General features: G+C 56.5%; 1 protein-coding gene and 1 long non-coding RNA gene across 5 annotated transcripts in view; one reads left to right on the top strand and one right to left on the bottom strand.

The window, feature by feature from the left end:
- LOC119473133 lies at window positions 1-24,160 on the bottom strand. Its single transcript, XR_005202334.1, has 4 exons — window positions 24,071-24,160; window positions 15,828-16,178; window positions 3,096-3,512; window positions 1-2,782 (listed from the first exon to the last, which is right to left on the bottom strand). It is a non-coding gene; the product is annotated as an uncharacterized LOC119473133 (long non-coding RNA).
- The window catches only part of BSN (bassoon presynaptic cytomatrix protein), a 111,446-nt gene that overhangs the window by 77,068 nt on the left and 8,760 nt on the right, over window positions 1-25,618 (top strand). For 3 of the 4 annotated variants that reach the window (XR_001817829.2, XR_001817784.2, XM_017503645.2), the window contains exons 3-6: window positions 6,311-7,195; window positions 13,339-13,869; window positions 14,321-20,980; window positions 23,232-25,314. Coding sequence is in view for 1 of the 4 variants with exons in the window: in XM_017503645.2 (XP_017359134.1) it covers window positions 6,311-7,195; window positions 13,339-13,869; window positions 14,321-20,980; window positions 23,232-25,314 (10,159 nt within the window). In the remaining 3 variants the exon portion in view is untranslated. The remainder of the gene's footprint in view (window positions 1-6,310; window positions 7,196-13,338; window positions 13,870-14,320; window positions 20,981-23,231; window positions 25,315-25,618) is intronic. The other variant, XR_001817847.2, reaches the window with a different exon arrangement.

Raw genomic sequence — 25,618 nt, 5'->3', positions numbered from 1 at the left:
TGGGGATTTTAAGGAGAAGTTGAGGCTAGTCCAAGGGCACACCTGGAGAGGGTGACTGGGGACTAAGAGAAGCGTGTATGGGGAGGGTGCAGGTGAGTTGGCAGGTCATGGACGGGGTGCGTTACAGGGTGCACTGGATCGGGCTGGGAGGGAGGGGAGGCTGTCTAGAGCAGTGTGGGAGGAGTTGAGAAATACTGGAGGCGGAGAGGCAGATGTGTTCAGGGATCAACAAGGGAATGGATTTTCTCCCTTTTGTGAAGATCCAAGCCAGTGAGGCCTTCTAGCCCCAAGAAGCGATTAGGTTCACCCTCCATTCCCCAGATCTTGACCTCAGATGCTGGGTAGGTTTCCAAGACCTTCCTCAGGACTCTGATAGATTGGCACAGGCCTCACCTGGCTGGTCCAGCTCTGGATCAGTGTGACTGTGCCCACTGGGATCCTGTGGTACCTGCTTCCTAAGCCTGAGGTCAGCCAGCTGACAGTTAAGGTGCTAGATGGGGCAGGTGACATGTCCATTGCTATAGCAGTGTGAGGACCCAGGCCAGGCCTGGCTCCCTCCCTCACAGCTGCCACCTTAGCTGCCCTTCTGCACATTGGCCTGTCCTTGTTATCTATGGGACATGGGGAGGTATGTTTCTCCAGCTGAGACCTGGCCAGTGATTCATAGCCTAGAAAGGCATATAGTTACACTAGTCAGTAGGGCCCTCCTAAGAACCTCTAGATTTGGCACCTGCAGGGAGGGCTCCTTTATGAGCTGTTTCTGTGATGTTTCAACTTGTGCCAAAATGGAAAACATGAATGCAGCATCAGGCGTGATGTCAGTGCTGAGTGATCTGAAACACTGAATGCCTGCTCTCCCTGGTAGGGCTGGGGCTCTCCACAGGACAAAGGCTGACTGACGTCTGCAGCCCTCCTTTTCCTTGCTGCTGGGGAGTGAGGGGAGGGGAGTGGGAAGAGAACATGTGACTTCTGGGGGCTCTCAGAGCTTCCTGGTAGCCATGGAGTTGACAGTGAGGCAGACTCCACCCTGTGAGCATCCTTTGGGGCCAGATATGGCAAGCAAGGCTGGGTCCCACTCTTGAGGGCTGAGACACTCTTTGTAGCCAGTGTTCCTGCAGGGAAGATGTAGAAGCTCTTCCCAGAGCTGCCCTCCTTGCTCCAGAGCCCATTGGAGGAATGTGCAGGGAGTGACCATTGCAGACAGATCACAACTCCTCATTCAACTTAGGGTTCATACAGCCCCCAGCTTGGGCCCCAAGCCTCTGGATCCTTGGTAGCCAGTGCCACCTTAGCTGCCCTTCTGCACACTGAACAGTTTGAGTAAGGAAGCAGCTAAGAAAGACTCTTCTGAGGGAGAAAGTCCTCTCAGAGCCACAGAGCCCACAGGGCCCTGCCTTTTCAAGTCACTAGCAGACTCATGGCAGAGCAGGTGGCAGTGGCTCCCTGCAAAGCCTGTAGGAAGGCTTCCTGTAGCTTCTGCTTCCCCTACCCCTCAAACAACCTCTTGACCTTGTACTGCACTGAGCCTTCCCATCCTTGCTGCTATCCAGGCCCCTACTGGGCTAGGGTGCATAGGCTTCCATGGAGGTGCCTACCAATCCTTGGAGATGGCAAGATGGGCTTCCTTGCTGGCAAGAAGGGTCAGCTTGATAGAAGCTAATGTCCAGCAGAGCTGTCCACCTTACGGTACCCCCAGGAAGGCTCCTGGGACATGAGGCTAATGGCTGCTGGCCTGTACATCTGCCCATGTGCCAGATCAGGGTCTTGGAGGTATTAGACAGCAGAACCCTAGCTGAGCCTTCTTGTCACACTGGTAGAAGCATAGCTCTTCTGATTCTGGTGGACAGTCAGCTTGGAGAGGCCTAGGAGCCACAGGGGGCCTTCTGGGCCCAACCTCCTGATGAGGAGGCATCACTGCGCAGCTAAGGAAGGCTCTAATCGTGCTGGTACTCAAGCCAGGGGAGTCTGCCACAGGACTATTCATGTATACCCAGGCTGGGTGAGCAGGTAGGTTGGGGTGCACGGCTATCATCTTTCTCCCTACCCCGTGGACAGCCTCCATCCCCTGGAAGATGGAGGGGGCCTTGTAGCAGATAGGAAGAGGCTGAGGTTGGGCTCCTTCCAGGAAACTCCTGGGGATCTGTGGGAGAGGCAGAGATGGGGAGGTCTCTTTGGCCTCAGAGAACTCCCTCAGCCAGTGTCCTCCTTAGGAGGTCTTGCATGCTGGGCCTGAGCCTGGGAGGGGCTGTGAGGAGGGTGCGGTCAAGGTTCCTCACCATCTGGAAGAGGCTGGCTAGAAATAGCTGCACCCATCTGGGCGATGAGTCATTGAGGGGTGTTTCAGCCTTTTCTTGGAGAAGTTCTATTTTAGGTGAGATGCCTGTGCCACAGCCTGGATAACTGGGGCTGGGGAAAGGAAAGTTCTGGCGGTAAGTGCAGGAGGTTTGGCACGTGCCTTTGTTGAGCCTGATTTAGAACCCCAGGGAGAGTCACCCCAAAGTCCCAGGATAAGAAGCCTTACCTCCAAAATCCCCTTTTCCGGGAAGAAGTCTCACCTCAGGGCATGCTGCAGTGGCCAGGTGAATGAGAGAGATGAGATCTTGGGTGTGGGCTGGGCACCCATGGCAAGAACTGAATTTGTGGCTGCCACCCTGAACCAGGGGCTGAGCTTTCCCTCTGGGGAGTAATCCCCTTCCAGTGTCCCTCTCCGGATGAGTAGAAGTGGCCTGCTTTTGGGAACTCCCACTTTAATGGGAGTGAGCCCCTCCTTCCTAAGAATCACCTTTCTTTCTTTTTTTTTTTGAGACGGAGTTTCGCTCTTGTTACCCAGGCTGGAGTGCAATGGCGCCATCTTGGCTCACCGCAACCTCCGCCTCCTGGGTTCAGGCAATTCTCCTGCCTCAGCCTCCTGAGTAGCTGGGACTACAGGCGTAGGCCACCATGCCCAGCTAATTTTTTGTAATTTTAGTAGAGACGGGGTTTCACCATGTTGACCAGGATGGTCTCGATCTCTTGACCTCGTGATCCGCCTGCCTCGGCCTCCCACAGTGCTGGAATTACAGGTGTGAGCCACCACGCCCGGCCCTAAGAATCACCTTTCTAAAGAGGTCTTTAGACTGGGTTCAGGGACTGAAATTGTTTTCTCTGTGGCTTTCTCTGCCCAAACATAGACAAAACTGCTTTGCTTCTTAAAAAGCATCTGGGTATGTTAATGGTTCCCAGCTAGGCGAATGGCTTCATACCTCACAGCTTCAACATCACCGTTCTTAGAGTTTCTAGAACTGGGATTGACCTTTAGGGGCCTCTGCCAGGGTTTGCAGCGCTGACTTCTAGAGCCTGACTTGGCCTTTGGAAGAGGCAGGACTGTAGAAGGCATCAGGATCCAGGCTGTCCAGGCTGTGGTCTAGGAGCTGTGCAGAGCTGTCAGGGCTGATCTTGCCAGCAGCAACACTTCCGAGCCAGGGAACCATGAGGGTACGTTCCTAAAACGTCTCAGAGTTTAGTTTTCTCTCCTGTGAGGATAAAATGAGAGAATGCCTGTGATCATGCCCTATGTGGTGCTTGACACAAGGGGGTGCCCGCTAAAGTGCAGTGTTCTCCCTCTTCTTGGCTGCTGCTCTTGGGTTGCTGGGATAAGGCACCTGAGCCCAGGCCCCCTAAATGGCAAGTCAAGCTGCAGCAGTAGCCCTGAGGCCTCAAGGCAGAGAGCAGGGCTAGAGCCACGCTTCTGGGGGAATAGAAGAGGCCTTCTGCCCCAGGGATGAGACTGCACCTTCCCTTGGTGATGACTGGGTGGCCATCTGGGTGCACTCAGAACCTCTGGCTGCAACCACAGACAGAAAACAGCCTTGGCTCTGATTGATGAGGAGGAGCCTCTTTATTGAGGCACCAGATCTTGGGGCTTCCACCTTACTGAGCTGTGACCCGCCTGACCAAATTGCCAGGATGAATGAAGCAAGCCTCTTTGGAATGAGCCCTACTCTGCACTATATGTTATGTGAAGCCTTGGGAACAACCTATCAACGAGAGCTCACAGGCCACTTGCGGGGACAGGAGATACCTCATAAACAACAAATTAGTAGACACTTTGGGAAAGAATAAGCACTATAGAGAAAATAAGCTGGTTGATTTCATGCAGAGTACCCGGAGGGTGTTTTATTTTTATTTATTTATTTATTTATTTGTTTGTTTGTTTGTTTTGAGATAGAGTCTCCCTCTGTTGCCCAGGCTGGAGTGCAGTGGCACGATCTTGGCTCACTGCAGCCTCTGCTTCTGGGTTCAAGCAATTCTCCTGCCTTAGCCTCCCAAGTAGCTGAGATTACAGGTGTTCACCACTACACCCAGCTAATTTTTAACTATTTTCAGTAGAGATGGGACTTCAGCATGTTGGTAAGGCTGGTCTCAAACTCCTAACCTCAAATGATCCTCCTGCCTCTGCCTCCCAAAGTGCTGGGATTACAGGCATGAGCCACTGTGCCTGGCCAAAGGAGAGAGAGTGTTTTAGATTATGTGACCAGAGGAGGCCCTGGTGGGGAAGTGATACCTCATCTGAAATCTATACAACAAGCTGGGCCAGTGGGCAGAAGGAATAAGGAGTACAAAGGCCCTAGTACAGAAATGAGCTCAGGGGACTACTGGCAGAGCAGACAGCCTAGTGTGTTTGCAGTGAGACAGCCAAGGGGAGATTGCAGAAAAGAGGCCAGAGAAAGGGGCAGGCTGGGGTGGGTCACAGGGTTGTACCAAAGAGTTCCCAAGGTGTGGTGGGAATCCACTTAGAGGGTTTGATCCTATTAGTGAGACGCTCTGATTCACATGTGGGTTTTTTGGAGAAAAAATATTGGCTCATGTAATTGGAAGTCCAAGGGTAGACTTGGGGCATAGCCAGATCCAGGGAATGGAATGAAGTCATCAGATCTACTCCTTTCCCGTTTCCTCGACTCCTCTTCCTACCATCTATTGATGTCATTCTTTTTTTTCTTTTCTTTTTCTTTTTTGAGATGGAATCTTGCTCTGTTGCCAAGCTGGAGTGCAGTGGTGTGATCTTGGCTCACTGCAACCTCTGCCTCCCAGGTTCAAGCCATTCTCCTGCCTCAGCCTCCTGAGTAGCTGGGATTACAGGCATATGCCACCACCACGCCCAGCTAATTTTTGTATTTGCAGTAGCGATAGGGTTTCACCATGTTGGCCAGGATGGTCTTGATCTCTTTACCACATAATATGCCCATCTCGGCCTCCAAACTGCTGGGATTACAGGTGTGAGCCATCGCGCCCGGCTATTGACGTTGTTCTTAGTGTCTCTCTGCATGTTGGGAAAGACTGCTACTGCTCCAAAGCTACATCCTTCTGATTAATAATCCAAAGGAAAAGGAAACAAGACCCTCTCTCCTGTTGTTCATTACCAAATAACACAGAAGGTGCTAACTGGCTCTGTTTGCCAGGTCACGTGCCCATCCCTGCACAGGGCTAATGACAGAGGGAAGTTACGTGTTTTTATTACATGGATAGCGGCACATATCTCATTTGCTCTGGAGGCATGAATTATCCCATTTCTTTAAAAAGCTATCTTCCTTAAGGGGGAAAAAAAGGCTTTTAAAAATTCTACTTAACATCAGTCACTTACATTGCATTACTTTTCCCTCACTTATTTTGCTCTCAAGATGTTTCATTCCATATCATCTTTTTTCAGCTAGACTCTGAGCTCCTTCAGAATGGGAATCATGGTTTCTTTTTATTCTCTTTTTTTTTTCTCTCTTTCTGGTTTCTTTTTATTCTCTATGCCTCCTTCTCCCACGTGTTACTCTTCACATATTTATTCATTCTGCAAGTTTTTACTGAACACCCATTGTGTACAGGCACTGTTCTAGGGCCATGCCTTTCCTCCTGGGTTAGGTTTTAAAAGATCAGTCTGGTTGCTGTGTGCAAATGGCCTGAAGGGGGAAGCCGGGGAAGGAAGGCTATTGGGTTCATCCAAGCAGGAGGTTGGGGTGCACAGATCTGAGGCACAGCCAGGGGGCGGTGGGGAGGACTCTCAAGCAGGAGCGTATGGCAGGCAGTGGGTTGGTGGTTGGAGGTGGGGCGGGGGGATGGGACTACCTTTGCTCTGCTCCATATACCTGGCAACTCCTAGAGGGTAGGGGAATGCCATCTGTCCTTCAGCCCTGCCCCCTGGCAACCCAGAAATGCCTGAGCAGGGCTTGGTGCTCCTGCCTGTGCTAGGAGTGCCCTTGGCTGCTGTGGAGCCTGCACTGACCTGGGCCATGAGTACTGCCAGTCCTGGCCACCCTGCTGACTATTTTGCTTCTCTCCTCAGGTGAAGGAGTGGCTCTGTCTGAACTGTCAGATGCAGAGGGCTCTGGGAATGGACATGACCACTGCACCTCGCTCCAAGAGCCAGCAGCAGCTGCACTCCCCAGCCCTGTCTCCTGCACACTCCCCTGCCAAACAGCCCCAGGGGAAGCCAGAGCAAGAGAGACCTCGGGGCCCAGGAGGACCACAGCCTGGCTCCTGCCAGGCTGAGACAGCCAGGGCCACCTCAGTGCCGGGGTCTGCCCAAGCAGCTGCCCCTCCAGAGGTGGGGAGGGTGTCTCCTCAGCCCCCTCAACCCACCAAGCCTTCCACAGTTGAGCCCAGGCCACCTGCAGGAGAGGCCCCAGCCAAAAGTGCCACCGCAGTGCCCACTGGGCTTGGTGCCGCCGAGCAGACCCAGGAGGGCCTCACTGGTAAGCTCTTCGGCCTCGGCGCATCGCTGCTAACCCAGGCGAGCACCCTCATGTCTGTGCAGCCCGAGGCTGACACCCAGGGCCAGCCTGCCCCCAGCAAGGGGACACCCAAGATTGTCTTCAGTGATGCCAGCAAGGAGGCTGGCCCAAAACCCTTGGGCTCAGTGCCCGGGCCTGGGCCAGCACCTGGAGCCAAAACTGAACCTGGGGCTAGAACAGGTCCTGGATCTGGGCCTGGAGCTCTGGCGAAAACTGGGGGAACAACCAGTCCAAAGCATGGCAAAGCAGAACACCAGGTAGCATCGAAGGCTGCTGCCAAGCCAAAGACCATGCCGAAGGAAAGGGCCACCTGCCCACTGTGCCAAGCTGAGCTCAACGTGGGGAGCAAGAGCCCAGCCAACTATAACACGTGTACCACCTGCAAGCTCCAGGTGTGCAACCTGTGTGGCTTCAACCCAACACCCCACCTGGTGGAGGTAAGAGCTGGACCAAGCATGCTCCCTTGAGACTTGATGAGAGACCGGGCTGGGGTAGTGGGTGGTATGGGAACCAGGAAGAGTACTGGGCATGCAGCAGCCACAGGGCAGCCCCTGCACAACTAATACTATAGAGGGACTGCATTCCCTTTCCTGTTCCTACCTCAGGCCCCAGTTCTACTCACAACTAACTTTCACTCAGAGAACTAACTGGCACAGTAGTTGGGCGTAATTGTGCCTGCTAACTCTGACTAGTGCCCTCAGGCTGATCCCAGAGTCCCTGAGCTGGCCTCCCCATTTCTAGCTACCATGGCATGTCCCTAATGAAAGACACCAACCTCCCCTGCTCAGAGGGGGAGGTCCAACACTGCCATGGATCTGTGACCCTCACAGCAGTAGGGATTGAACGGCCATGGGGCAGAGGGTTGTGTCCCATGTCCAGGGTAGGGTGGGGGCTTTCTCACGATGGGGCAGGGCATGTCCCACTGCCCAGGCTCTAGCCCAGCTAGCTGGTATTCAACCTTGATTGTCTCTTCTGAGGTCATAAGTGTTGACATCTACTTGTCAAAGTCACAGCCTTTGGTCCACATATTTTACCCAGGCTGGGCCTGGGCTCTCCTTAGACTGCTTGTGGGGATGCTCGGAGATGCTCCTCTTTCCCACAGGATGGTTTGAGGCAGAAAGCTGGGGCCATTCTCTCCGCAGACTCTGCTCCAGAGAAGGGCACTGGGTACTGTGCAGTGCTAGGTGGGAGGGAGCAGGAGGCCCAGTGTAAGGTTCAGTGTTCCCTCGAAGCCTGGAGTCCAGCTCAAGAGGCTCAGAAGATGAAGGTGCCCTGGCAGAACTGGACCAGCCTGGGCCAGGAGCAGATGTTGCTTCTGCTCCTCCCCCAGTCCTGTGGCTCACTCTCCCCGGCCCAGGGCCACCCCTACCGTGCTGCCTTAGGCATAGCTTAGTGTGTCTGCTTCCTTAGAGTGCCCTCAGTCTTGATAGGTGAATGTGTTTCCCAGCCGTGCCATATTAGGAGTTGTTCGAGGCAAGGCCCTGGCTCTTGCACATGGGCAGCCACCTGAGGTCTCTGGTCTCTTGGGCTGAGCCATTTGTAGCTGATAGTGGGGCAGGGGTGTGCAGAGTGCAAACTATCACTGGCCCAGGATGAGACAAGAGAGGAGAGCACGGTGTTTCCATGGCCTCTGTGGCACCTTGTTCTGACTTCCTTTGGGCCAGGCCTCCAGAGGAGTCCCCATGGGAGCCCAGGGTGAGTAGGAAGACTACTTTGGCCACCAAAGGCCATGCTTTCCAATATGCAGGGAAGGGCACTCTTGAACAAGACAATTGACCTCCTCACGTGGCACCCATGTGGTCTTCTAGGCACCACAAAGCCAACTCTCCAAGCTCTAGGTCTGGTGGCTCACTGGCCACAGTTTGCCTCACTGGCTCAGGGGAAGGGTGCACCAGGATGTCACCACAAGACCAGGAGAACCCTAGCTGGTTGCTCTTCCCAGAGACCTCCAGGCATAAACTCACTGCCGGTCAGGTGAGGCACCCTGACACTGAGGGACTGTGAACCCCAGTGGACTCCTGAGTTGGTCTGGCCTGGAGGACTCCTGTCCCCAAGAGACCTCCCAGCCCACATTTCCTTATTAAGCAGAATGTGCATGAAGGGGAGGGGAAAACTGTCTCTGTCCAGGAGCATAAATATTCCTGACAGCTCTTCTTGGCAGCCCCTGGGCCAGGCCACAGGAATTGCTGATTCTGCCCAAACAGAAGAGTTTTAGTTGCACACTGAAATGAAGTGTCTGGATTCTGACCTAGGCCTTTCATTAACTGCTTGGTTCTGGCTTTCCTGGACCCTGGAGCTTCTGTCTTTTGATGGCCGTTGTTCCCCCCATCACACCCCCCATGATTTCCTGCTGTCTCCATCTCCTGCTCCGCTGCCCCCTCATTAGCCAGGACCACTCTTGTCTCCACAGGTCTGATGGATCCCATGAGCCTGAAAGCAAAGCTGGGAGATGTCCTTGTCCTAGCCCTGGTCCTACCTCATCCCCAGCCTGGGCTGCTCCTGACAGCAGTCAAGGGTGATGAAATCTCTCTAACTCCTTTCTCATAGCTCTCCCTGTCAATGCTATTGTCCCCAGAAGGCCTGCGGTCCTTCTGGGGAAGGTGTGGGCAGGCGGCCATAATGCCCCTCCCATGGTTCCCACCATAGAGACTATGCCACCATCCACCACCAGACACGCAAGCCAGCAGCCAGGGTCATCCTCCCCTCCTCCTCTCTCACTTCTGCACCTGCTCCATGGATCAAGCTCTGCCAGCTCTGCCTCCCCACTGTTAGAAGAATCTGACCTCTCCTCTCCCACCCACGGTGACAACCTTAGTCCTTTCATCCTTAACCTCCCTTACCCACACGATGACTAAAACCTCTGTGCGACTTCACCTGCCTTGGGTCTTTCGAGGGGCTGGTGGAGAGGGGCCATTGTTGATGTGTCCCCCATTGCTTTTCTTCACTGAGGACCCTAACCAGGCCATGGGCTGTCTTGGATCTTACCTCAGCCAACGGCCACTTGGCGTCCTGAGCAATTTTGTGCTTCCTTGTGACCTACTTTGTGTGTTCTTGGTTAGTGGTTTCTGATTTCTCAGCACTTGCCAGAGACACTTACCCTGCCTTGGGAGTGAGATGGTAAGGCCAGCAGGGCCTTCTCTGGGTCCTAAGGATGTGTCTGCCATACCTGTCTCTCTCTGGACCTTGCCAGCTCAAGAATGACTGTGCTGTGTCTCTGTATACAAAGTAAGGACAGACTAGTAGAGCCTCACTCATAGCTCCCCACAGGCCTGTTAGACCTTCCCAGGACTCCACCTTAGGCCAGAGTCAACCATCTGGGCCAATGGGTTGGGAATTTTCCCCATAGGTTGGAAATTTTCCTGAACATTTCTGAGCTGTAAAAATCTTTCTTCTTTCTAGATTGGGAGCTCAGAGCACACAATAGAGGAGGGAGTAAAACTGGGTCCTTTTCCCCTTCGAAGTTTCCTCTGAAAAAAATAACCATAGTGCTATTTAGTGAGTCATTTCATAATTAAGAGTTGTTGGTTCCAATTTTTTTTACCTATTTATCTTTTGGAAGGATAATACTACCCTCTGGCTTAATTTTTAATTGACTTTCAGTTCAAAATAGAGTTTGTGAAGAAATTAGTAGAATTGGAATTGTCACAGTAACATTACCAGTTTCTTATCATAATTACCAGAATTCTGGCTGTGTTCTTGACAAGTCAGGCCTCCCTGGGCAAAATACTTTGCACCCATGATACGTGGGGCTGGGCTTGCTTATTGGGGCAGGGGTTGCAGTAGGGGCACCAGGCCAGAGGCCCTGTTGCCTCCCATGTAGAATGGGGGCCACAATACTCCCTCTTAGGGACAGAACCAGGTTAGATGCTATACCTCAGATGCTTATGCAAGGCCTGACACAGTCAGCTCTTAAGCTTAAGGGTATTGGAACAGGAGTGTCCTGAAAGAGTGTCTCTGTGTGAAAAAGGAAGCATCCCCACGAGCTCCTATCTGGGTGTGGATGGACCCTGTGGCCAGTGCAAGCTCTTGGTATCATGAGGGATGCCCTAGAGAGAATGAACACATTTGGTCCTGGGAGGTGAGGGAGGTACAGCTCAGCCACAAGGATACACACTGGGAACACCAGGGAGGGTTTCTCTTATGGGAAGAAGAGGCCCAGAAAGAAGGAGCTTAGGCATGTCCAGGGATAGGGAGATGCAGGGTTGCAGAGTCAGGAGAGGAACAGCAGCACCAGTGATGGCCATCCCTGTGGTCCAGTGTCCTCCAGGATGACCTCTGGGCATCCTTTTCTCTGGAGTTCTCATTCACGGTCCCCTGGTCTGGCAACGTGGCTGAGGGTGTGTAGGGCCAGGGAGCTGGCCATAGGGTGTTGACTGGAATGATGTCACCATAACCATACTGGCATGTAAGCCAGCTCCACACATGAAAAGATTATGTGGACTTCAGGTTCATTTAGATGATGGCAGACAGTGCAGGATGTGTCCTGGCCCACAAGGCAAATGGCCAGTGATCCCAGAAGGCAGCAGCTCTCACATGCCTAGAGAGCACCCCAGTAACTCAGTCATCTCATTTCCCCTTCTTCACCCTAAATAGTGATTCCCTGAACAACTGAGCTCCATCTGAAGGCATATACACCTGCCTCTCCCACCGTTTGGTGATGATTGTCCTTGGAGGATTTGTGCCTTCCTGCCCCAGAAAGGAGCTGGACAGAGGGAGGTGAAGTAGAAGTAGTCAACAGAGCCACCCCATTATCCATCCCCTGCCCTTTTGTCAAAGAGGCCAAGCAAAGGAGTAAGCAGGCAGCACTTCCCAAGGACTGGGGCTGGCATGGGCTGGGCGAGGCAGAGAATGAGAAGGCTGTGCAATGACTGGGCGGATGAATGAGTAACGAACACTGAAGTTGGGGAATGGAAGTGAGTGGAAGAATGAGGAAATGAACGATCGGGATGGAGGTAGGGGTATGTTGGAGTTGGGGAAAATGAGAATAGAATGAATAAAGAAATTGGGACCCCAGCAGCTGTGTCCCATCCCCCAGGCACAGAGATTCTACATGGCCTGCCTTCCACCTGATTCTCATTCCCCAGAAGACTTGGGCCTAGGACAGGTCTCCCTTGGCTCTACTCCTACCAGCCCCAGTGTGCTGTACCCTTCTTCCCCACCCCCAGAGGGCTTGGGAAGGGCCTCCAGCAGCCAGGACAATGTTTATTTTTAGCTCTTACTTCACCCTCCTCTTCCTGCCTTATCTTCCTTCCTCACTGCCTACTATAGCAGAGCCAGGAGCAAGAGGGCCTGCCAGGCAACCTGCAGCCTGGCTGTCTCCGTGAATAAGCGTATGAAGAAGCAAAGCCCCAGGGAGCATGTGATCGCAGGTAGCATCTCTGCTGAGGGCTAGGCCTCTGGGCTCAGCCAAGCAGGTCTCTCCAGCATTCCGTCAGAGCACTTAGCATTAGGTGCCTCCTCCATCCAGACCACCCTTCCAAGGTGCCCTGCTTCATTTAGACTGTTGCTTCTGTGTGGAGTTTGCAGGCCAGAGATGGGTTTGCCAAGCCACCAAGGTGGACTAGAGCAGATAACCAAACTTGAGAGGGCTAACATGGGATGGATGTACAGGGCTCCAAAGTGGAGTGAGGGCAGCACCGCCTTGGGCCAGCCCACTCTCTGGACCTAGATCCTAAACCCATCATGCTGACCCTAGGGCTGGGGAAGGGGCTGTTTGCTCATTTCCAGAGCTCTCTCTCTTGGTCTCTGCCTGTAGCCCTGCCATCTCTCCAGGGTCATTTTGCCATCTCACAGTCCTTTCCACAGGGGAATTTCCATTGTGTACACAGGTGATGCAGGGGGCATATGAGCTAGGGTTCCTGGATTGGGCTCTGTGATCTCCCATGTTCTGTTCTTCTGGGGCTTGGTCTTAACCTATCCAGCATTCTCCCCAGGCACCTCTGTGGGTGGACCCTGCTAGGCCAAGTAAGCCCAGGGCCTGGCCAGTGGCCAGCACTTACTGCCTCATGGGGTTTTGTGTGGAGACACATTGAGCATCAGAGAAGGTCCAAGGGAGTCAGAAGTGGTGTTAGGGCTGGGCTGTGCAGGGAACATAGTGAGTATATATATGTAGGGCATCTAAAGGGTACCCCTCCTCAGCTGGGTAAGGATAGAGTCAGACCTAAGAGCTGGGAGGCACTTCTGCGAGGGTAATCAACTGCTGGACTCCATACCAGCCCGCTAGGCACTGTTTGCTCTCTCAGATTGAGACCGCAGCTTCCCCTTATGTTTAGGGCTAGGCCCTCCCGTCCCCCACAGTTCTCTCCCTTTTCTGGATGGGTGAAAAGTTCTCTGTCAGTTAAGGAAATTACTCTTCTTTGGGTTGTTACTTGCATTTTGACTTTGTACATGTTCATCTTAAGGATAAGGAAGTTTGTCATTTGGGGGCAGTAAACTGATCAGTCTTTCTCCTTATGTCTTCGGTGTCATGACTTGAAAGCCTCTCTCCTCTCTCAGGTTACAGAAATAGCCATGGAAATATTCTTTGAGTTCTTCAGTATCTTTGTAATTTTCATCAACCTCCTCTCCCATTTCCTTGCAGAAAACAGAGTGGCTCTGTCTGAACTGCCAAACCAAGCGGCTACTGGAGGGCAGCCTGGGAGAGCCGACCCCCCCGCCACTGCCCACCTCACAGCAACCCCCTGTTGGGGCCCCTCACCGTGCATCTGGAACATCCCCTCTGAAGCAGAAAGGGCCACAGGGGCTGGCCCAGCCATCAGGCCCCCTGCCCGCCAAGGCCAGCCCTCTGCCCACCAAGGCCAGCCCTCTACCCACCAAAGCCAGCCCTCTACCCACCAAAGCCAGCCCTCTACCCACCAAGGCCAGCCCCCTACCCACCAAGGCCAGCCCCCAGGCCAAGCCCCTCAGGGCTTCTGAACCTAGCAAGACCCCAAGCAGTGCCCTGGAAAAGAAGACTGGAGCCCCCACTAAAGCTGAGCCCATGCCGAAGCCACCTCCAGAGACTACCCCGACCCCTGGGGCTCCTAAAGTGAAGAGTGGGGTGAGGAGGGCCGAACCTGCCACCCCTGTCATCAAGGCCATTCCAGAAGCCCCCAAGGGTGGGGAGGTGGAGGTCAGTCCCATTCATTTTCCAGGGACCTTAGCTTTCAGACAGGACAGTCTATGGAAAGGCTTGCCTCCTGGGTGGCCGAGCTATAGGCCCAGGACAGGTGCCTTGGGGCCACACAGGAGGGAAGGGACACCCCAGCAGAAGGAAAGTCTAGATGAGGTTCTTGCAGTCTTGAAGACTGTGAGTTTGAGGCTACGTATGGCATCTTGTTAGATGCTTTGCTGGGCTTTGATACCCTTTGATCTAGTAAAGTTTCTCTTTGAAGACCAAGGGCTGGTTTGGGCTTGCCATGGAACTTTCAGGTTATTCAAGGCAAAAGGGAGCTAGGGTGGGTGGCAAGCCCTTGAGAAATGGAAGGACTCTTCCCTGGGGCCCTGGGATTGACAGGGAGGGTTGGGATCCCACCACAAGCTTTGCCATGGGGAGTCAGTATCTGCTTTTCACCCTGCTGCAGGACCTGGTGGGCAAGCCTTACTCTCAAGACCTGTCTCGGAGCCCACAGAGCCTCAGTGACACAGGCTATTCCTCCGACGGCATCTCTAGCTCCCAGAGTGAGATCACAGGAGTTGTGCAGCAGGAGGTGGAACAACTGGACAGTGCAGGGGTGACAGGGCCATGTCCACCCAGCCCCTCTGAGATCCACAAGGTGGGGAGCAGCATGCGGCCTTTGCTGGAGGCCCAGGGCCTGGCCCCCAGTGGTGAGCGGAGCAAGCCACCCTGCAGCAGTACTGGCGAGGAACAGAAGCAGCGGCCCCACTCCTTGTCCATCACGCCTGAGGCCTTTGACTCTGATGAAGAGCTGGAGGACATCCTGGAGGAAGAGGAAGGCTCTGTCGAGTGGAGGCGCCGGAGGGAGCAGCAGGACACTGCCGAGTCCTCAGATGACTTTGGCAGCCAACTGAGGCATGACTATGTGGAGGACAGCAGTGAAGGTGGCCTGTCCCCTCTTCCACCCCAGCCCCCAGCCAGGGCAGCAGAACTGACTGATGAGGAGTTCATGCGACGGCAGATTCTGGAGATGAGTGCTGAGGAAGACAACCTGGAGGAGGATGACACTGCCACCTCCGGGCATGGCCTGGCCAAGCATGGCACCCAGAAGGGCGGCCCCAGACCCAGGCCTGAGCCTAGCCAAGAACCAGCAGCACTACCCAAGAGGCGGCTGCCCCACAATGCCACCACGGGCTATGAGGAGCTGCTCCCCGAAGGAGGCACAGCAGAGGCTACTGATGGCAGTGGGACCCTGCAGGGTGGGCTCCGTCGCTTCAAGACCATTGAGCTCAACAGCACGGGAAGTTATGGCCATGAGCTGGACCTGGGCCAAGGCCCTGACCCCAGTCTGGACCGGGAGCCCGAGCTGGAGATGGAGAGCCTGACAGGCTCCCCTGAGGACCGCTCCCGTGGTGAGCACTCCTCTACATTGCCTGCCTCCACACCCAGCTATACCTCGGGCACCTCTCCCACCTCTCTGTCCTCCCTAGAGGAAGACAGTGACAGCAGCCCCAGCCGCAGGCAGCGCCTGGAAGAAGCAAAGCAGCAGCGCAAGGCCCGGCACCGCTCCCATGGACCCCTGCTGCCCACCATTGAGGACTCCTCGGAGGAAGAGGAGCTGCGGGAGGAAGAGGAGCTGTTGCGTGAGCAGGAGAAGATGCGGGAAGTGGAGCAGCAGCGCATCCGCAGCACGGCCCGCAAGACCCGGCGGGACAAGGAAGAACTACGTGCCCAGCGGAGGCGAGAGCGCTCCAAGACACCACCCAGTAACTTGTCACCCATTGAGGATGCCTCCCCAACGGAGGAGCTGAGGCAGGCAGCTGAGATGGAGGAGCTGCACCGCTCCTCCTGCTCTGAGTACTCGCCCTCACCCTCCCTTGACTCTGAGGCTGAGGCCCTGGATGGTGGCCCCAGCCGGCTTTACAAGTCAGGCAGTGAGTACAACCTGCCCACCTTCATGTCCCTCTACTCACCAACCGAGACACCCTCTGGCAGCTCCACCACTCCCAGTTCCGGACGGCCCCTCAAGAGCGCTGAGGAAGCCTATGAGGAGATGATGCGCAAAGCCGAGCTGCTCCAGAGGCAGCAGGGCCAGGCGCCAGGGGCCCGGGGACCCCATGGTGGCCCCTCTCAGCCCACAGGCCCCCGGGGCCCAGGCTCCTTCGAATATCAAGACACTGCAGACCGTGACTATGGCCGGGCTGCTCAGCCTGCCACAGAGGGCACACCAGCCAGCCTGGGAGCAGCCGTGTACGAAGAAATTCTTCAGACGTCACAGAGCATAGTTCGCATGCGGCAGGCCTCCTCACGAGACCTGGCTTTTGCTGAGGACAAAAAGAAGGAGAAGCAGTTTCTGAATGCTGAGAGTGCATACATGGACCCGATGAAGCAAAATGGTGGCCCCCTTACTCCTGGTACCAGTCCCACCCAGCTCGCTGCCCCTGTGTCCTTCTCCACCCCCACCTCTTTGGACAGCAGCGGGGGCCGAGTTATTCCCGATGTCCGTGTCACTCAGCATTTTGCAAAGGAGCCTCAGGACCCCCTCAAGCTGCACAGCTCTCCTGCCTCCCCCAGCTCAGCCTCCAAGGAGGCAGGCATGCCCTTGTCCCAGGGCCCTGGGACCCCAGCCACCACAGCTGTGGCTCCTTGTCCAGCAGGGCTGCCACGAGGATATATGACTCCAGCCTCCCCAGCAGGCTCCGAGCGTAGTCCTTCACCGTCTTCCACAGGCCATAGCTATGGACACAGCCCAACCACTGCAAACTATGGGTCCCAAACTGAGGATCTACCCCAGGTCCCCAGTGGCCTTGCTGCAGCTGGATGGGCTGCCAGAGAGAAGCCACTGAGTGCAAGTGACAGTGAGGGTGGCACTCCTCAGCCTTCCCGGGCATATTCCTACTTTGCAAGCTCCAGCCCACCTCTCTCCCCATCTTCCCCCTCAGAGAGTCCCACATTCTCCCTTGGCAAGCTGGGCCAAAGGGCCACAGCAGAGTTCTCTACACAGACACCAAGTCTAGCCCCTGCCTCGGACAGGCCACGGAGTCCTGGTGCCCCCACCCCATCACCTATGGTAGCCCAGGGCACACAAACACCACATCGACCAAGCACCCCTCGCCTGGTGTGGCAGGAGTCCTCACAGGAGGCTCCCTTTATGGTCATCACGCTGGCATCAGATGCCTCCAGCCAGACCAGGATGGTACATGCCAATGCCTCCACCTCCCCGCTCTGCTCACCTACTGAAACCCAGCCCACCACCCATAGCTACAGCCAGACAACACCTCCGAGTGTGTCTCAGCTACCCCCAGAGCCACCTGGGCTACCTGGCTTTCCACGGGCACCCAGTGCTGGTGTGGATGGGCACCTGGCACTATATGGCTGGGGTGCCCTCCCTGCTGAGAACATCTCCCTTTGCCGGATCTCCTCTGTCCCTGGGACGTCTAGGGTTGAGCCAGGCCCCAGGCCCCCTGGCACTGCAGTAGTAGACCTCCGTACAGCTGTCAAGCCCACGCCCATCATCCTCACTGACCAGGGCATGGACCTCACCTCTCTTGCCGTGGAAGCGAGGAAGTATGGTCTTGCCCTAGATCCAATCCCAGGACGGCAGTCGACCGCCGTGCAGCCTTTGGTTATCAATCTCAATGCCCAGGAGCAGACCCATACCTTCCTTGCCACTGCCACCACCGTGAGCATCACCATGGCCTCGTCTGTGCTCATGGCTCAACAAAAGCAGCCTGTGGTCTATGGAGACCCCTACCAGAGCCGCCTTGACTTTGGCCAGGGTGGAGGTAGCCCCGTGTGCCTGGCCCAGGTCAAACAAGTAGAGCAGGCTGTCCAAACAGCCCCATACCGAAGTGGGCCCCGGGGAAGACCCAGGGAGGCCAAGCTTGCCAGATATAACCTGCCCAACCAAGTAGCACCTCTGGCCAGAAGGGATGTTTTAATCACTCAGATAGGCACCGCCCAGAGTGTTGGCCTCAAGCCAGGCCCAGTGCCAGAGCCTGGTGCTGAGCCCCACCGGGCTACCCCTGCAGAACTTCGGTCACATGCTCTGCCAGGTGTCAGGAAGCCACACACAGTGGTGGTGCAGATGGGAGAGGGCACAGCTGGCACTGTGACCACGCTGCTCCCTGAGGAGCCTGCGGGTGCCCTGGACCTCACAGGGATGAGGCCTGAGAGCCAACTGGCATGCTGTGACATGGTCTATAAGCTCCCCTTTGGGAGCAGCTGCACTGGCACCTTCCACCCCGCCCCTAGTGCGCCTGAGAAGAGCATGGCAGATGCTGCCCCACCTGGGCAAAGCAGTGGCCCCTTCTATGGTCCCCAGGACCCTGAGCCTCCTGAGCCCCTCACCTACCGGGCACAGGGGGTTGTGGGGCCTGGGCCTCATGAGGAGCAGAGGCCCTACCCACAGGGCCTGCCTGGTAGGTTGTACTCCTCCATGTCTGACACCAATTTGGCTGAGGCTGGCCTCAACTACCATGCCCAGAGGATTGGGCAGCTCTTCCAGGGCCCTGGACGAGACTCGGCTGTGGACCTCAGCTCACTGAAGCACTCCTACAGCCTGGGCTTTGCAGATGGACGCTACCTAGGGCAGGGCTTGCAGTATGGCTCATTCACGGACCTGCGTCATCCTACAGACCTGTTGGCTCACCCACTTCCCATGCGGCGCTATAGCTCAGTGTCAAACATCTACTCAGACCACAGGTACGGCCCACGGGGAGACACAGTTGGCTTCCAGGAGGCCAGCCTGGCCCAGTACAGTGCCACCACAGCCCGTGAAATCAGTCGCATGTGCGCTGCCCTCAACTCCATGGACCAGTATGGTGGGCGGCATGGCAGTGGTGGTGGTGGCCCTGACCTTGTACAGTACCAGTCCCAGCATGGGCCTGGGCTCAGTGCTCCACAGAGTCTGGCTCCCCTCAGACCTGGACTCCTTGGTAACCCCACCTTTCCAGAGGGCCACCCAAGTCCTGGGAACTTGGCCCAGTATGGGCCTGCAGCAGGCCATGGAACAGCAATCAGACAGCTGCTACCATCCACAGCCACTGTGCGTGCAGCTGATGGCATGATCTACTCGACTATCAACACCCCAATTGCTGCAACACTGCCCATCACCACCCAGCCTGCCTCAGTCCTGCGGCCCATGGTGCGTGGTGGCATGTACAGGCCTTATGCATCTGGTGGAGTCACAGCTGTGCCACTCACCAGTCTGACACGTGTGCCCATGATTGCCCCCCGGGTACCTCTTGGACCCACAGGGCTGTACCGATATCCTGCACCAAGTAGATTCCCCGTTGCTTCCAGTGTTCCACCTGCAGAGGGTCCTGTCTATCTGGGGAAACCTGCTGCTGCCAAGGCCTCTGGGGCTGGGGGCCCTCCAAGGCCAGAGATGCCAGCAGGGGCTGCACGGGAAGAGCCTCTTCCCACAACAACCCCTGCTGCCATTAAGGAGGCAGGAGCCCCAGCTCCTGCCCCACTAGCTGGCCAGAAGCCACCAGCAGATGCTGCTCCTGGAGGTGGCACTGGGGCCCTCAGCCGGCCAGGGCTCGAGAAAGAGGAAGTATCACAGGAGGAGAGGCAGCGGAAGCAGCAGGAGCAGCTGCTCCAGCTAGAGCGGGAGCGGGTGGAGTTGGAGAAGCTGCGACAACTTCGGCTGCAAGAGGAGCTAGAGCGTGAACGTGTGGAGCTGCAGAGGCACCGTGAGGAGGAGCAGCTGCTGGTGCAGCGGGAGTTGCAGGAGCTGCAGACCATTAAGCACCATGTGCTGCAGCAGCAGCAAGAGGAGCGCCAGGCTCAATTTGCATTGCAGCGGGAACAGCTAGCACAGCAGCGTCTGCAGCTGGAGCAGATCCAGCAGCTGCAGCAGCAGCTACAGCAGCAGCTAGAGGAGCAGAAGCAGCGGCAGAAAGCTCCCTTCCCTGCAGCCTGTGAAGCACCTGGCCGAGGGCCTCCCCTAGCGGCTGCTGAGCTGGCCCAGAACGGCCAGTATTGGCCCCCTCTTACCCACGCAGCCTTCATTGCCATGGCAGGGCCTGAAGGACCTGGGCAGCCTCGTGAGCCTGTGCTGCACCGGGGTCTCCCCAGCTCTGCCTCAGACATGTCACTGCAAACGGAGGAGCAATGGGAGACCAGCCGTAGTGGCATCAAGAAGCGGCACTCCATGCCACGCCTGCGAGATGCCTGTGAACCAGAATCTGCACCTGAGCCCTGCATGGTTAGGAGGATTGCTGACAGCAGCGTGCAGACAGACGATGAGGATGGGGAGGGCCGCTACCTCTTGACCCGGCGACGCAGGGCACGGAGGAGTACTGACTGCAGTGTGCAGACGGACGACGAGGACAGTGCTGAGTGGGAGCAGCCAGTGCGCCGCCGCAGGTCCCGTCTTCCCCGCCACTCAGACTCAGGCTCTGACAGCAAGCACGATGCCACTGCCTCGTCATCCACTGCTGCCGCCACTGCGAGGGCCATGAGCAGTGTGGGCATCCAGACTATCAGTGACTGTTCTGTGCAGACGGAGCCTGACCAGCTGCCCAGGGTCTCTCCAGCCATCCACATCACAGCTGCCACCGATCCCAAGGTGGAGATCGTCAGGTACATATCGGCTCCAGAGAAGACTGGGCGTGGGGAAAGCCTGGCCTGCCAGACGGAACCTGACGGGCAGGCCCAGGGTGTAGCTGGGCCACAGCTTGTAGGGCCAACTGCCATCAGCCCCTACCTGCCCGGCATCCAGATTGTTACCCCAGGACCTCTGGGCAGATTTGAAAAAAAGAAGCCAGATCCCCTGGAGATTGGGTACCAGGCCCAGCTGCCTCCAGAGTCTCTCTCACAGCTTATGAGCCGCCAGCCTCCCAAGTCCCCTCAGGTCCTCTACTCACCAGTCTCACCCTTGTCCCCTCACCGGCTCCTGGACACCTCCTTTGCTTCCAGTGAGAGGCTGAACAAGGCTCACGTGAGTCCCCAGAAGCACTTCACAGCTGACAGCGCTCTCCGCCAGCAGACGCTGCCTCGCCCCATGAAGACCCTGCAGCGGTCCTTGTCTGACCCTAAGCCCCTCAGCCCCACCGCTGAAGAGTCTGCCAAAGAGAGATTCTCCCTCTACCAGCACCAGGGGGGACTGGGTAGCCAGGTATGGGAACAGGGGCTGTTCCAGGGTGGGACAGGGGTCTCTGCCTAGCCCAAGGGGCCCTCACAGGGAGGGGCTTCTTCTGGGGTGGGAGTGGAGGCATCTCTGGCTCCAGAGGCCCAGGGGAAGGAGTTAATGGCAGATGCTCCTTGGTGCACATCTGATAGAGCCTGCAGCCCTGCAGACAGCCTGGCAGATACAGACACACACATGGGCCCCCACAGCCTTCCAGCCACAAACCCCACTAGAAGATTTAGCCTCCTCCCAGCACTGTCCCTAGTCCAGCCACTGCTACTTCCCCCTTCAGGCCTCTTCAGCTCTCACTTCTGGTCTGGACCCCTTCCATTCCAAACCTCATTCTATGGGTGTTTCCTAAGAAAATCAGTCACATGGACCTCGCAGGGCTGCTCTTGGCCTCTCAGTCCTGGCCTGGTTTCTGTTGCCACACGGGAAGCCCAGGCCCCGTGGCCTGGCACTAGAGGCTCATCCAGTGGGCTGCAGTGTGCTCTCTGCCCCAGGGTGTTCCCTGCCCCTACCTGGCCCTCAGTAAATCTCTTTACACACCTGTCTGCTCCCCTGGATAAGGGATTCAGAAGCATAAACTTAACCCTGGCTGTGGCTTTATTTGCCAGTGATGTATGGGGACTGTGAGAGGTGGCTTGGCTGTGGGCTGCAGCAGAGGTGAGAATAGGGGGTTTTGAGGGCCTAATGCCAATGACTGGGTGCCAGGCTGAGGAGGGGGGCTTTTCCTAAAGGCCCTGGAAACCTCTGGAGGTTTTAGGCCGGTGAGATGGGACAAAGCAGATATTTTGGAAAGTTTCCTGGGCAGAATGTGAGATGATGGGCTGAAGGAAGAGACCTGGCAGAGGCATCGTAAGGTATATTTGCCCATTTTCAGGGTGTGATGCAGAGGAGAAAAGTAGAGCCTTGGTTTGGGGTTGTGGAGGTGATGATCTTGGGTAGTGAAGAGTCTTGGTATATGCAGGCCATATGGGGTGGGGGTGGGATCAGGACTCTGGGCTGGCAGGGAGGGCAGGTCAGAGAGGCAGGGGGGTCCTGACTGCAGGCACAGAGGTCCCATGGGCTGGTCATGTGAGACCAGGCCGTGATAGGCACTCACGATGCGTGGCCAAAATAAGAAAAGAGAAAACAGAGTAAGGGGTTCAAAAAGCTAAATTTATTCCATAAAAGGCCCACTCTGAGATTTTGGTGGCACGCTATAATTTTTATTATGACATATGGTGGAAGTAGGTGGGAAGCTTTTAGGTAGTTAATCGGCAAGGTAAAAAGTAAGAATCCTGTAAGAGTCACTTCTCAGAATATTTTAGAATTTGGGTGGTCCCAAATTCTAAGGGCATTGAAACCCAAGGGCATGGGGCATTCTGGGAATGCCAGGAGCTAGAGAAAAATTGAGAAGGTGGAGTGAAGCACCAGGCAACGTGGACCTTCAGGCAATGCAGAGCATCTACTGCAGGCACTGTTAGGGAACCTTGGCCAGGAAGCCATGCTGCTGGAGATAGGGCTGGAGAGGCCTTAGAGGTGCACTGGTGGCTCCAGAGAATAGCAGGTTGACTGAGGGACCTGCAGGGAGCTAGGGACTAGCCCAAGAGCACAGCCCAGAGAGTTCGGCGGAGGGTGTTGCAGGGCACTAGAGGAAGAGGGTGGGCAGGTCGCTGAGAAGCATGTCACTTTAGAGAGGACTAGGGCAGGAGGCAGAATAAGACTCAGAGCCTGCCACGACTGGCATAAAGTCCGCATGTTTCCCTTCCTGTGATCCTCTAGGGAGCCTGGCGAGCCCAGGACCCTTTCCACTCCACCCCTCCTGTTCATACTCTCCACTGATCTCAACCCCTGTCAGCTGCTAGGCCCCAAACCCAGAACCACAGCTGTACTCTCCTCACCTCAATGTGAAGCAGAGGGTGACAGGCCCATTGGAGATGTGCAGGGGTTCTCGAAGCCGTGTGCTGGGCCAGTATAGGACATCAGCATGAAGGGAATCTGCCCCTACCCTCCTACTTCCCAGAGCTCTGGGAAAGAGAAGGGCTGTAAAATAATCACAGATCTTCCTTCCATGGCAAAGAAACCAAAGCCTATGGGTGGGCAGGGTAGGCCTCCAGGCTGCTTGGTAAATCAGGGTGCCAGCAGGGTGGAACCCAGCTCTTGCCCCAGCCCAGGCCTGGGTTCTGCTACCCCACACCCCATTAAGTCACCACACCTTGGGTCTCAGTGCTGCCCACCCTTCCCTCTGTCTCAGGTGTCGGCGCTGCCACCCAACAGCCTGGTCCGCAAGGTGAAGCGGACACTGCCCAGCCCCCCTCCAGAGGAGGCTCACCTTCCCCTGGCTGGCCAGGCCACCCCACAGCTGTATGCAGCCAGCCTGCTGCAGAGAGGGCTGACGGGGCCCACCGCTGTCCCTACTACCAAGGCCAGCCTGCTCCGGGAGCTGGACCGGGACCTGCGGCTGGTGGAGCATGAGTCCACCAAGCTGCGCAAGAAGCAGGCGGAGTTGGATGAGGAGGAGAAGGAGATTGACGCCAAGCTCAAGTACCTGGAGCTAGGTATCACACAACGCAAAGAGTCTTTGGCCAAAGACCGAGGTGGCCGTGACTACCCACCCTTGCGTGGTCTTGGTGAGCACCGTGACTACCTGTCGGACAGCGAGCTCAACCAGCTGCGGCTCCAGGGCTGCACTACTCCCTCCGGCCAGTATGTGGACTTCTCTGCCACTGCCGCTGCTCCTACCACCCCCTCTGGTCCCACTGCCTTCCAGCAGCCCCGCTTTCAGCCTCTGGCCCCACAGTACACTGCAGGCAGTGGTGGGCCAGCTCAGAACGGATTCCCAGCCCACCAGGCCCCCTCCTACCCTGGCCCCAGCACATACCCAGCTGCTCCTGCCTTTCCTCCTGGCACCAGTTACCCAGCCGAGCCTGGCCTGCCAAACCAGCAGGCTTTCCGTCCCACAGGCCATTATGTAGGCCAAACACCCATGCAAACTACACAGAGCACCCTTTTTCCAGTTCCCGCTGATAGCCGTGCCCCCCCGCAGAAGCCACGGCAGACATCGCTAGCCGACTTGGAGCAGAAGGTGCCCACCAACTATGAGGTGATCGCCAGCCCCGTTGTGGCCATGTCTTCGGCCCCTTCTGAAACTGGCTACAGTGGCCCAACAGTGAGCAGTGGCTATGAGCAGGGCAAGGTCCCTGAGCTTCCCCGAGCTGGTGACCGTGGCAGTGTGAGCCACAGCCCAGCCCCCACCTACCCCTCTGACTCACACTATACCAATCTGGAGCAGAACGTTCCTCGAAATTATGTAATGATTGACGATATCAGTGAACTGACCAAGGACAGCACTTCTACTGCTCCTGACAGCCAGCGGCTGGAGCCCCTGGGGCCAGGCAGCAGTGGGCGTCCAGGGAAAGAGCCTGGAGAACCAGGTGTCCTTGAGGGGCCCACACTGCCCTGCTGCTATGCCAGAGGGGAGGAGGAATCTGAGGAGGACTCGTACGACCCCCGCAGCAAGGGTGGCCATCACCGGAGCATGGAGAGCAATGGTCGACCAACCAGTACCCACTACTACGGTGACAGTGACTACAGACATGGGGCTCGCACAGAGAAGTATGGTCCAGGGCCCATGGGGCCCAAGCATCCCTCCAAGAGCCTGGCTCCAGCTGCCATCTCCTCAAAGCGCAGCAAGCACCGGAAGCAGGGCATGGAGCAAAAGATCTCCAAGTTCTCACCTATTGAAGAGGCCAAGGATGTGGAGTCAGACCTGGCGTCCTACCCCTCACCTGCAGTCAGCAGCAGCCTGGTCTCTCGAAGCAGGAAGTTCCAGGATGAAATCACCTATGGGCTCAAGAAGAACGTGTATGAGCAGCAGAGATACTATGGGATGTCCAGCCGGGACGCAGTAGAGGAGGATGACCGCATTTATGGTGGGAGCAGCCGGCCCCGGGCACCTTCTACATACAGTGGGGAGAAGCTGTCCAGCCATGACTTCAGCGGCAGGGGCAAGGGGTATGAAAGGGAACGGGAGGCTGTGGAGCGACTTCAAAAAGCGGGCCCCAAGCCCTCATCCCTAAGTATGGCCCACAGCCGGGCACGGCCCCCCATGCGGAGCCAGGCCTCTGAAGAGGAGAGCCCTGTCAGCCCCTTGGGGAGGCCCCGCCCTGCCGGAGGGCCCCTCCCTCCTGGTGGGGATACCTGCCCACAGTTCTGCTCCAGCCACTCCATGCCTGATGTCCAGGAGCATGTCAAGGACGGACCTCGGGCCCACGCATATAAGCGTGAGGAGGGCTACATCCTGGATGATTCCCACTGCGTGGTTTCCGACAGTGAAGGTAATGGCAGCCAGGGGTGATTTCTGCGGATACTCAGCACCTGGGGGGCCTGCCTGTGGGGCCCTGGGCCCTGAGATGTCCCAGCAGGGGCTGGCCTGGCACTTCCTCTGGTGGGTCCTGCTGCAGGCTGCCCTTGCCTGCTCCATCTGTACCCTGGTCCCTGGTTGCGGGAGGGTGGGCTGGGGGCCTGCTGATCCGCTTGTGGCTGTGGCACCCACTCTCTTGGTTTCTTTGCATGGCTTCAGCTAGGCCTCCCCCTGCGGCCAGCCCGGGGGTTGATGGTATTCTGTTTTTGGTCTCTGAA

This window comes from Cebus imitator, unplaced genomic scaffold, assembly GCF_001604975.1.
Source record: "Cebus imitator isolate Cc_AM_T3 unplaced genomic scaffold, Cebus_imitator-1.0 Scaffold0, whole genome shotgun sequence".
Classification (NCBI taxonomy): domain Eukaryota; kingdom Metazoa; phylum Chordata; class Mammalia; order Primates; family Cebidae; genus Cebus; species Cebus imitator.
This window is presented reverse-complemented; position numbering and strand designations above follow the sequence as displayed.